The sequence below is a fragment of the Balaenoptera acutorostrata genome, chromosome 2 (assembly GCF_949987535.1).
Source record: "Balaenoptera acutorostrata chromosome 2, mBalAcu1.1, whole genome shotgun sequence".
Taxonomy (NCBI): Eukaryota; Metazoa; Chordata; class Mammalia; order Artiodactyla; family Balaenopteridae; genus Balaenoptera; species Balaenoptera acutorostrata.
In genome coordinates this window covers 79441106-79453942 of record NC_080065.1, presented here as the reverse complement: position 1 = coordinate 79453942, position 12837 = coordinate 79441106, and the positions used below count along the sequence as shown (strand labels likewise).

Here is a 12837-nt window from a genome sequence, read left to right as displayed (position 1 = left end):
GGACTTCCCTGGTGGTCCAGTGGCTAAGACTCCATGCTCCCAATGCAGGGGGCCTGGGTTCGATCCCTGGTCAGGGAACTAGGTCCTACATGCTGCAACTAAGAGTTTGCATGCCGCAACTAAAGATCCCACATTGCCACAACTAAAGATCCTGCAAGCTGCAACTAAGACCTGGCGCAGCCAAATAAATAAACAAATAAATATTAAAAAAAAAATACTACATGTGAAAAAAAAAAGCAATGTAATCACTCAAGAAAGTAATAGAAGTAACAAAGCAATATATGGTTAATTTACCAAAATAGTGCTGATATTAGGTACTATAGGACTCAAAGGAGGACAGTCACATCAGGGTTAGGTAGTTGGGAAGGACTTTATGAAAGAGGTGAGATATGGACTGAGTCTGAAGAATGAGCAGGTTTGGGATATATGGAAAGGTGTTTCAAGTGAATGGAATAGCAAAAGTAGACATGCAAATGTGGGAAAACATGAGTCCAAAGGCAATATGGAGAATCATCTTCTCCCTGAGGAGAGATGGTGGCAGCTAAACAGAACTACTGTGGAGGTAGAACACTAAGACTTAATAAACTCTCTGGGCAGGGCAGTCATTGAAGGTTTGGTGTAGCAGTGGTGTGAGGCTTGAGCTCTGAATATCTGGGGAATACTGCACTGTTCAGGCAATAAGATCATGAGCACCTATGATTCTGCACACATTTCCAATGTGTGGAGGTTTTTTTTTTTCCATATCACCAGGTAATTCTCTGATACCAGCTGGGTGTCCCATAATTCAACACAGTTCTGGGACTACCTGGAGATGACATCAGATCCCGTAGGTTAAGGGCTTCTTCCTATAGGATTACCCTCTGCCTCCGAACTTCAGATGCCAATTGCAAGTCCAGGTTGTCACCTAGACTTCTGACAAACCTGGCTACAGACTGGAAGTTCCACTGACCCCCTCCTTGTGTTCCATTAATTTGATAGAGCAGCTTACAGAACTCAGAGAAATTTTTTACTTACTAGATTACTGGTTTATTTTAAAAGGATATAACTCAGGAACAGCCAGATGGAAGAGATACCTAGGGCAAGGCATGGGGAAAGGAAGTGGAGCTTCCATGCTCTCTCTCCCAGCATGCCACTCTCCACAAATCTCCATGTGTTTACCAACTTGGAATCTCTCTGAACCCTCTCCTTTTGGATTTTTATGGAGGCTTCATTACACAGGCATAATTGACTAAATCATTGGTCATTGGTGATGGAATTTAATCTCCAGCCCCTCTCCCGGGAAGTGGAGGGTGGCACTAAAAATTCCAGCTCTCTAATCATGTGGTTGGTTCCACTGGTAACCAGCCTCCAACCCTAGGTGCTTCCATTAACATAACAAAAGACACCTTTATAGCTCTCCACACAGTAAATTCCAAGGGTTTTAGGACCTCTGTGCCAGAAATTGGTAAGAAGACTAAAAATATATTTCTTATTACAAATCACACTATCACAGCACCCGAACTGTGGACTGATTGCAGAGGGATGAATGTGAGAATGACTGCAGAGTAAGTTGTCCCTTAACTGGAGACTGACACTGCAGACAAGATTGGAAGTAGAGGTGTAAATTACTTTGTGAACTTCAGACCCTGTGTTACTGAGTGTGGGGGGCTAATGGTCAATTTGAATAAGTGAAAAATATATATATGAAAAAATATATGAATGATGAATATAATTGGAATGGGACTGAAAATAACATCAAGAAGTTGAATTTAGAGAGCTTGGAACGAAAATGAATTTTAAAGATACTGAATTACTGTTTGGGAGACAGATGAATTACAGATGTGGAGACAACAGTTGAATATGTGGGGTTAGATGTGGGGCTTTCCAAGAGAGAATTGAAAATAGTCTAGGACTGAATCCTGAAGAAAACCCACATTTATAGGACAGCAGGAAGAAGAGAACAGAGACATAATTTTCCCCTCTGATTTGAACCTCCCTTTGAAGCCAGTCTGCACTGTGCTGTACAGAGAAGGACAAAAAGGGTTGTTTGAGAAGAATAAAGTCCAATACGACTTCACTTTTCACTCCTCAGATACCAACTGGTAGGACAATTTGAAATCATTAATTTGGCCAGATGGTTAATGTTGTTTAACAGTGAAATTAACTAATAAATAATTATAAAGCACTTTGTAAATATAAAGTACTACATAAATGTTTAATAACATTAAATCAGGAGGCTTATTTCTAGTTACATTTTTATATCCAAGTGTTTTATTGGTGTTTCAGGAGAAATGCCAATAATATGATCAAATGCCATCATTATAGACTGTACTTGAAAAATACAACAAAGGGATTACAGGAGAACAAAAACAGCCCTGGCCATGCTAGGCTGAACAGAGTGAACTGGCAAGAAATGTCTCCCTCGTGAAAAACAAGAGGCAACAACAACATGATCATAGAAATGTATAACTGAACACTGAGTAAAACCACTGTAATATGTAGCAACTTCATCTTACCCACATGTTTATAAAAACAGGGAATTTATCAGATAAAACGATGTGAAGGGCACAGGGTAGGAGAAGGAACATCAAGGTAGGAGCTGTGGGGAAGCCACTTGATACAAGTAGAGTCTCATAAAATAATAGCAACATTTTATGAATTCATAGCTCACCTACTATTTACAATAATGCATTAAGATATATAGCATTAGAGGGTGGGAGGGGATATGGGGATATATGTCTACATATAGCTGATTCACCTTGGTACACAACAGAAACTAACACAACATTGTAAAGCAATTATACTCCAATAAAGATGTTTAAAAGTTGCTAAAAATAGCATCCCCTGTTTTGCATATGAGACAACTAAGGCACAGAGAGGTTAAGAAACTTGCCCAATATCATCACACAGTCAGTAAAAGGCAGAATCAGGATTCAAACCTAGACAGTGTGGCTGCAGTGTCTGCTGGGAGGAATCTGGGAAGGGTTTTATTTCCCTGATAAAATGAGTCAGGTGCAGCTCTAGCCCCTTCCTCCTTTTTCCTGCCTGAAAACAAGGACATGATGCTGAAGCTACAACAGTCATCTTGGAACCATGAGGTAAAGGACAAGAAAACACAGAGGCACCAGCCCTGCTGCTGTCAAGCTACTTAACCCATGCCAGTAGTCACCCACCTCTGGATTTCTTATTATGTGAGAAAAATAAACACCTGTTTGTGTAAACCACCACAGTCAGGATTTCTGCTATTTGCAACTTTAACCAACATGCCAAATAATCATGATACTACTACTAACAGTTATCACTTATTGAGTGTTTGCTATGAACTGTGCACTATTTTGTATGTTTTATGTATACTTAGTCATTTCATTCTGATGGCAACTCTATGAAGCAGGCACTGTTATTATTCCCATTTGATTGATAAGGAAACTGAAGTACACTTCATCTGGCTTGCCCAAGGCCACACAGCTTGTAAGGGATTCAAATCCAGCACCTGACTTCAAAACCTCTACTCTTCAGCAAATAGTATTCTAAGCAGTGAAACACAAAACACCATTTTAGTTAAAATCACAAATTAAATAGGGATGCTTCAACAATATTTTGGAGATTCTAGAGCACATGTTGCTCAGCAAGGATGCTATTGACATTTCAGGAAGACAACCCTTTATTGTTTAGGTTTGCTGTATATTAAAGATCTTTACCATCTCTGTTCGCTGGGTCCTAGAAGCACTCCCTAGACAGTGTCAACCAAAAATGCTCTCCACATTTCCCCATAGGGAGGTGGTGTCACCCCAGTTAGAACCACCATTCTAGAACATTATTCGGCAACATTCTCTGTAAAAGTCCAAATAGTAGATAATTTAGGCATAGTAGGACAGTTGGTCTCAGTCAGTGTCATTCACAAGTACTAAAATCTGACACTGTAGAGTGAAATCAGTCATAGGCAATACATACACAAATGAGCATGGCTGTGCTCCTATCAAACTATTTTGACCGCATTTTACAGATGAGAACTCTGAGGCATAGAAGACGTTAAGAAACTTGCCTGAAGTGATTCAACTAGTACGTGAGGGGTATGGATTCATCCCAAAGACAGAGTGATTCCAGAGAATGTGCTCTTAATCAAGATACTTCTGAGTTTACAGATTTTAGATGTTTTTCTCCTAGTAGAAGGCATAGTAAATGCCTCAGAGAACTGCTCACACTCCAGATTCTGGCCCTCCTCCTCTTGCCTGGTGTTGGTTGCTCTTTCCTGCAGTAAGGGTCCCCCAGGACTTGCTTCTCTGACAGTAAGGACTCACGCTACCATGGACACACTTGACGCTTAACCGCTCCCCAAGCATGGCTCTCCTGGTTGGCTCTGACACACAGCTATCCACAAAGGCCCCCAAATAAAAGATTCTACCAAACTGATCACTAGAACAGTTACTCACTGATCTGTGACTGTTTTTATTTTGTACCTCTCAAATCCCAAGCTCACTGAGGTGAGCAGAAACAGAAAGCTCTTAGCCCATGGTCTGGTACATGTAAGAGCCCTTTGGTATTAGCTAACATTCATATAACATACACAGGAGCAGGAAGATACCTCTGGTCTAGATCTCAATGTCTGTGTAAACCCAGTTAGGCTCACCAAAACTTGAGAACCCCCAAGTCAATTGAAGTAGTACTAGTGAGCAAGGTTGTGACGACTGGCTCTGTTAGAACATTTCAGCCCAGGTTTTTAGGTTACCTGTTGTGTTTGGATGAAAAGGGACCCCCTAGTCAAAGACAGATCAAGCTCCCACATCTACTCACCAAGGAGCCATATAGATGAGGCAAATTCCAGAAGATGATTAAGATTATGGTACAGATCAGTTGAGGTCTCATGGGATTTTGCTGCTCGTCAGTGTCTAAGACTGCCACCAGCTGGCGTGGGGGTCAGGTTGCAGTTCTTTTTCCATGGTAAGCAGGTGGGAAATTTAGCAATAGTGAAGGAGAGCAGCCTACCAAAGATGGGAAAAGTAGAAACATAATCACTTCATAATGCTTTTTAAGGAGAACTAGAATACATTGGTTCCAACATTTTTTTATTTCTGTACAGACATGCTTTCACTACAGATTTTAAATATAATAGAGGAAACTAGGGAACAAATTACCTAGTTAATTATGTTTAACAAATTGATAGCTTATTTTTTCTTCCAGTAGTTTTTTGATAGAGCTGACTTGTTTTTGCACTGTTAACAAAGCCTAAAACTATGATAGAATTATATTTAAACTTATCTTAAGAACTTATAAATGTGAAATATAACAATGCTTCTGAAAATAAACATACATTTCAAATCCTTATTATTTTTATTCAATATAAGTAAAATTATTAGGGAAAATATAGTTCTAGTATTACTTTACTCCTATCTTTGTCATATTCTTATTCTCTTATGAGATTATTTCTTCTTAATAATCACAAAGCAAATACAAGAAGGTTGTGGTAGGTAATAACTTTGCCTAATATCATTAATTACTAACAGCTCAATTATGCTGTGAAGTGCCTATAATTTTCATGAAGCTTCAAAAATCCTTATCTTGGATTTTATTATATATACAATTCATTTAAATTACATTAGTTATACAGATTTTTTAATGAAGTAGAGAGATTATATTTTCACTTTTCACAACTAGAGACAATGCTCAAAATATGTGCATATTACATATTTTGTTCTGTTGACATTCATAATTCATTTACTCAGTACAATATTAGCACCTTTATTTTTCGTATTTGGATTTCTTTTTGAGTATATATATATATGAATTTTAGAAAGCGCCTTTTTAAAAATATCTAGCCCATTCCAGCAACATTTTTCAGGAAATAAAGTATTCGAACTATTTTTAACATTAATTAATGACACTTGCAGAATGGTTTTAAAAACATAGTTAATGTTGCATTTACAAGCCCAGACTTCAGAGCCTGAGGCCCTGATTTCAATCCAAAGACAGTTGGCCAAGTGACATTAACATTCTGTGCCTGTTTACTCCTCTACAGAATGGGAATAATAACATTTTGTAGTAAGGATTTAAAGATTGATATGTCAAGTGTTTAAAACAATACCTAGCCCTTAGTTAGTACTATGTAAGTAATTTCTGCTAATGTTTTCCTGCTTGGAAGGAGTTCAACTCAACATGCAAATTAATGACGCCCAAGTTCACATATATAAAATGGGTAATGACAGTTTTTAATCTTCAAAATTCCATGAAAGCAGTATAAGGTAACCTTGTGGGCTAAATTTTAATCTCAAAGTAGTGAGCTCAGGAGTATTGCCCCTTGTGACATGACTTCAAATAGTGCGGTGGTGAAAAATCTCTTTATCTTTCAAGTTGCTATTAAAACCTATAAGATCCATAACCTAACTCTGACCATACGGAGAAACTAAGATGGCCAGAAATAGCAGTTTTTGGGTCCAGCCAAGGTTGGTTGGGGGTGGGAGTTGAGGAGAGTTCCAGGCAGAGGATGAGGAAGCAATGTAAATTAAACCCAGGTTGAATCTCTCAGATCATCCCATATGTGTGTGTATATATATATATATCTCACCTCCTAGGGCTGGCCAGGCATAGTGAACCCAACACTCCAACAAGGAAACCTGTGTGGAAACAAGGATCCTATTAGCAGGTTTCTATGGAAAATGCAATGCCCTTGCCTCCTTTTCACTACTCAAACAAGATCAGAACAATCTCACCCCAAATTGTTATCCTTTCCTCATGTATGACAGGCTGTTTATTATCTAGGAATTCTGACTATAATAAAATAGGGAGCTTCTGGAAAATATTCAGTGAACAGCTGCTTATCTGTTGTTAGAAATCCTATCCCCTTGAAGCCCTTCTGGCAGAGGGTCTTTTAGGATTATCAACACTGGTTTTAAAACCCTTTTGTGACAGCATATCATGGTTGATGGCTTAGGGGCTGGTAAAAACAGGAATGAGGAAAAGGAAAAGGAAATATATGCAGACGACTCCTTGTGGTAGTGCTGGATTAAGGATGCCATGGCCATTCCTGGGGCAGTGGCATATATAAGAGAGGAAGGAAGGATTAACAATACTTGGGTTATTGTGATATTTACTTTGCAAGATTATATACAAATATAGTTCCATATCCTAACATTTTGTTCTGTATCTCCCAATCATCCAGAATTAGAAAGTCTTTAGTGTTTTCTTCTTTTTTTAGCAAATGCTCTGTGGAAGCTTGCTGACAGTTTGCTGCGTTTCTTGGGTGATTTAACTTGATTACTTGAAATCTGATCTTATTTCTAGGAATAGATGAACCTGCCTTTAAGGTATATCCAATTCAGCTTGGTATTAATCTTGTGGCTAAAGTCTTCCTGGCAAACGTCTCTGCAACTTAAAGCCACTGATATGTTGATCAGTGAGGGGAAAATACTATGAAAAATATTTGCTTATTAATTGCTAATTCTAGATGTATTCATATGCATGCATATTCTGGGAAGCCATACATTTTTTGAATCTAGAAATATAGAAAACTCACTTAAAACAATACTTGGAAACTTTCCCCTGGAGTAGAGCTGGTTTGACTCTACTTCCGTTCCCATTCTCCTGGCCCACTCTGCAGAAGCAGTGCCAATGAACTATGTTGCCCGAGGCACTGAGTAAAAGAATAAAGAAGGAGAAACACTCAGTAAATCAGTGACTGCTCATATTCAACCCTGAAAAACTGAGTGTTGACTGTAGTTTGGAAGTTACAAAAATGCTAAGATGTGATTTTTCTTTTAGGTGGGAAATGAGGAAGGATGAAAGACTACAAGAGGAAGAAAAAGCAATGCTGGAACATCTAAAACTAATGTGTACCATCCAGGACTCTTCTGCCTCAGATAACACAGAGGAACAGTAATCTGCAGAAAACAGCAACAGTTTTATTTTAGGAAATAATCACATGTAATGGAGTAGGATTTTTACTCTAGTCAGAATGAACCTCTGATGTGCTGTGAAGCGTGAAACCAATGACTGAGTAATCTCTGAACTGAAAAAGAGTACAGCACATAAAGAATAAAATGCTACATATTTTTTATTTTTAAAATAATTTCAAATGTTTTTCTTTCCTCAGTCTTTCTCTTAATATGATATAACTACTGCCATCTCGTGTTCCCTTTGAATTATTATTTTTTTTCTTTCAGTCTTGAAGTATCTATGACAACAGGCAAAATGTTTGGAAATCTTTTCCCAAAGGATTTTTAAATACAACATTTGGATGTTAAGTTGGAGTCACATACCCCCCTGAAGGTCATCTGAAAATTTCAAATTAATTTTGTAGCCGTAGCCCAAGTCCAGGTCTTAACTGCCTTTAATACCCACCACTTTACCAGTCTCCTTTCCCATAGCCTCTTCCTCATCCAATTTATTTTAATCAGAGCCACAAAAAGCACTCTCTTGAAGTATACCTTTAGTAATATCTATGCCTACAGTGGTTTTTCAAACATCAGATTCAAACTTCTAATCACACCCTATCAGAACCTATACCAGCGGTGCCACGTTCAGCGAACTGCCTGTCATCCAAGCCACACGCTTGCCATTTTTCCCAACTAGAAACCATCTTTCTCCGAAAATCATGTTCAGAATTCACTCCAGCAATCTCGTTATCCATAGTTCCATAGCTTCTGTTACTTCTCTTATTTCCATTGCATTGATACACACACACGAACACAGGCACACACGCACACGAAGGAAACGGAACGTGTTCTAGTGCCTCTATGTCAAGTAGGGTTGTATTTACTATATTCTTCCCATCAGTGCCTGATATTAGATTAAAAAGACCTTGAAGGCTTTACAATATAATATGAAATCTCTCTTTATAGCAGTAGTCTCCCCAGATACCTACTAGAGAGTTATTCATCTAGCGGGCAGTTAATAAACACAGTTGTTTAAATGGCTGTCATTGTAAGAAGACAGCAAAGACAATTAGACTGTTGAGCAACCTATAGGACATCTGGGAGAAGCCTTATATCATGAACTGTTTTAGACCATATGACATTGAACATCATTGTTTCTGATGTTCTCAGGTTATTCATGTTCCCACATATTGTGATTTTTATAAAATATGTATAGGCTACATGATTTCCAAAGGCAAGTACTTGGACATTTTTCAAAAAGTAAAGCTTGGAGTGCAGAGGACACCTCAGAAACTCTCTTGCATTTTTCCCTTACATAAAAACACATGAATGGCCATGTAGCCAGCTGCCTGCCAAATAGCGCATTTTATTTTTAAAGAATGTACTTTAGTTGGCCAGTATAATCATAAACCAAGTGTTTTAAGACATGGTTGAAATAATTTCTAAAAATTTTATGCAGACCATTTAAAAAATGCTAAGAAATTTTTATGAAAATTAGACTTTCCACATACTCTTATCTATGAACAGTTACTAAAACAACAAACATAAGGCAATGGTTGACTTTATTCCTTCAGCTTAGTGATGGTCTGTGTACTAAATCTGCACAACTATATTTTATTAGAATAGACACTAAAATAGAAAGTCAAAAAAAAATTGATCCAAAAGCTAAATAAAATAATCTTATAAAGTTGTTATAGGATTTCACATTTGGCTCCTTTTGTTTTCTAATATATCTAAGGATCATCTGTTAACACTATTTTTTATTGAATCTGTACACGTCTGTATTAATCCTGCAAAGTGATTTAGTTTGTCTTGAAAAAATGTCTATATGGCTCCCTTCCAAAAGGAAAGAAGTATAGTAAGGGGAGAATGAGATGAGTTGAAAGGAGAGAAATGTAGAAAAGAGAGAAGAGTTTGCACTTGATTTCTCTTCTATGCTTGATCTATGAAATTACTGTAGCCATAAGTGCAGTAAAATTTATAATTGGGAAATTTAAATAAGTTATTGTTTTATCAGATCATTTTGACTTTACATTTGATATGTTTCTTAAAGTATGATAAAAAGTGGTACTCCAAAACAATTACTCTTTCTCACATTTATTTTTGTATAAGTTAACAATACGAATGAAGCCTAATATTTTATAACTATATATGCTTATTACAAAAATGTAATCTTCCTATAAAATATTATCTTCCTTCCTTGTTTTATTTAACTGTATTTTTATGTAATTTTAAAGAGATATCTATTATTGGCCTAGCAGTGTTAAAATCGTATGAATTAATTTCTAATAAAATACATTTTATTCTTGAACAACACATGTTTGAACTGTGCAGGTTCACTTATATGCAGATGTTTTACTAATATGTACTACAGTACTCCATAACATGCAGTTGATTGATCTGTGGATGCAGAACCATGGGTTACACACAGGGTAGGTACCCCAACCCCTGTGTTGTTCAAGGATCAACTGTATAGATGATAATGTGTATTTCAGATATTTTACATTTGTCATGTCTATGAAAAAATGTTATAAAACTACCAACCAAGAAATAGGAAAAATAAATCACTGTTTTGTCTACTAATATCTGCTTAATCTAAATATCCTACTATCCCAGTTCACAGATTCTTGAGTCAAAGAGAGCTTCAGGTAGTTTATAATAGGAATTTCTTATAAAAAATTTGTTTTTTTAAATGATTTTAATGATACTTGAAATATTTCATAATTTTCAAAAAAAATTTAAAAAGCTGTATTTAGCCTTAAAAAGGAAGGAAACCCTGTCAACACTGATAAACTTTGAGGGCATTATGCTAGGTGAAATAAGACAGTCACAAAAAGACAAATGCTGTATGATTCTACTTATATGAGGTATCTAAATAGTCAAATTCATAGAAAAAAGTAGAATAATGGCTACTCAGGACTAGAGGAAGGGGAAAAGAGGGGTTGTTTAATAGGTATAGAGTTTCAGTTTTACAAGATGAAAAATGTTCTGAAGGTATGTTTTACAATAGTGTGACTATATTTCACACTACAGAACCATACACTTAAAAATGGTTAAGATGGTAGATTTTATATTATGTCTTTTTTACCACAATTAAAAAAAAACTGGTAAAAGTGGTATCTCTACTGATGAACTTTCCTAACATGATGCCTGAAAGCTTTTAAATTTTAATGGGGAACCATGAGACCTGTATATTCAGTATCAGTTATTATTCCACACAATGATAAAAACTATCTGCTTTGCCTTTGAGAAATGTTTTCAACAGCATCCTCAGTAAAGCAGTAAACTCTTGTTTCTCCAGAATTTAAAGAATCCAAAACCTTGTATTGATATAACCCTTTTCCCCTCAAAATATCGTAATAATTATTTGTAAGAATAAAGATCTGTATCAGTAATTACTACACCATAACGATATTATCATAATTTGGCAGCTTGAAACAATACACATTTATCACCTCATAGTCTCTATGTCCAGTGTCTGGGCATGGTTTAGCTGGGTTCTCTGCTTAGGATCTCACAAGGCTGCAATGAATGTGTCACCCAGGTCTGTGGTCTCATCTAAGGTTCAACTGGGTAAGGTGCCACTTCTAAGTTCACATCATTGTTGACAACATTCATTACCTTGCAGGCTATCAACTCAGGGCCTCAGTTTCTTGCCATGTGAGTCTAGCCAAAATGGCCTCTTTGTTCCTCAAAGTCAGTAAGGGACAGAGAGTCTCCTTGCAAGATCAATGTCACAATTGTATGTAACATAATCACATGCATTTAATCATGCACATTCCATCTCCTTTACCAAATTCTAGTGGTTAAAAGCAAGTCACTCATCCCATTCATACCCAGGAGGAAGGGATCACACAATAGTGTGAATGCTAGGAGGTGAGGATGATGGAAGCCACCCTGGAGTCTGTCCATCACAAGTTAGAATTTAGGCACTGAAATATCCTACATGGGGGGACCAGTAGAGAAGTGGAGGTAGGGCTGGACTAGGAATAAGAACTGGGAGTTAGTATTTTTTGTCATTTATTAAGCCACTACTATAAGCCAGGCTCTGTGCCAGACTCTCAATGAGTAACCAATTTAATCCACTCTAAGCACTTAATGAGGTCTGTATTGGAGTACCATTTGAGATAATAAGAGTTGTAGATATGTGAAAAAACTGACCCAAATTTTAAATAAAGATGCGCAGTGAGGTTCTGGTTCAAGATGGCAATGTACGCAGAGCCTGAACTCACCTCCTCTCACAGACTCACTGAATCTGCAGCTACATATGGAACAAATTCCTCTGAAAAAAAAAAAAAAAAACCTAAAAACTAGCTAAGTGATAATTACACATTGGTCAAAAGAGAAAAAGCCACATCAAAGTGGGTAAGAGAGGCTGAAGACACAATCTTGTCATAAACCTTGCCACTGACGGGTTGACCCACAATCAGGAAGGGACTCAAAACCTGGAGCTTGAGGCCACATCAGACACCCCAACATTTAAGACCTGCACCTGTGAGATGAGATCCCAAAATATCTAGCTTTGAAAACCAACAGGGCTTGCATCCACAAGATCCACAAGGCTACAGTGATCTGAGAAATGGCTATTAAAGATTCATGCGCTAGGACTCATCCTGGGCCAGAAATAGAAGCACCTGATCTCATCCAGACTTTATGTGAAAGAGGCTCATTTGCTAATCTTAATGCATCTGCCTGAGGGACAGGCATCTAACTTAACACAAATTTAGGGGCCTGCTGGGATACTCTTAGGGACAGATGCTGATGGGCATCATTTTTTTTTTTCTTTCCAGTGGGTGCCACCTTTCCAGTCCCCCTCTGTCTCACTCCAGCAGGCAGGTGCCATCTGCATACTCTCCCTCTGCCATGCTTCAGAGTGCCAGTATCTCCTGGATGAACTTTTACAAGCATCTGGGGCCACAGCTTCTGTGGCTGCCGCCAAGGGGACACCCAATGATCTCCTGGCTTTGGCTGCCACGGGGGGCTTGTGTTCCTG

The 12837-nt window shown here is 37.6% G+C and overlaps 1 protein-coding gene and 1 long non-coding RNA gene across 7 annotated transcripts in view; one reads left to right on the top strand and one right to left on the bottom strand.

The window, feature by feature from the left end:
- Positions 1-10480, top strand: part of KIAA0825 (KIAA0825 ortholog) — a 414587-nt gene extending 404107 nt beyond the window's left edge. For all 5 annotated transcript variants that reach the window (XM_007197441.2, XM_057539769.1, XM_057539766.1 and 2 more), the window contains one exon: positions 7732-10480. In XM_007197441.2, the coding sequence (XP_007197503.1) occupies positions 7732-7849 (118 nt within the window). In that variant the 3' untranslated portion in view covers positions 7850-10480. The remainder of the gene's footprint in view (positions 1-7731) is intronic.
- The window catches only part of LOC103004878 (uncharacterized), a 90130-nt gene that overhangs the window by 53306 nt on the left and 23987 nt on the right, over positions 1-12837 (bottom strand). For both annotated transcript variants that reach the window (XR_009007064.1, XR_009007063.1), the window contains exons 3-4: positions 6539-6587; positions 4771-4958 (exon numbers count right to left, since the gene is read on the bottom strand). This is a non-coding gene — a long non-coding RNA (uncharacterized LOC103004878). The remainder of the gene's footprint in view (positions 1-4770; positions 4959-6538; positions 6588-12837) is intronic.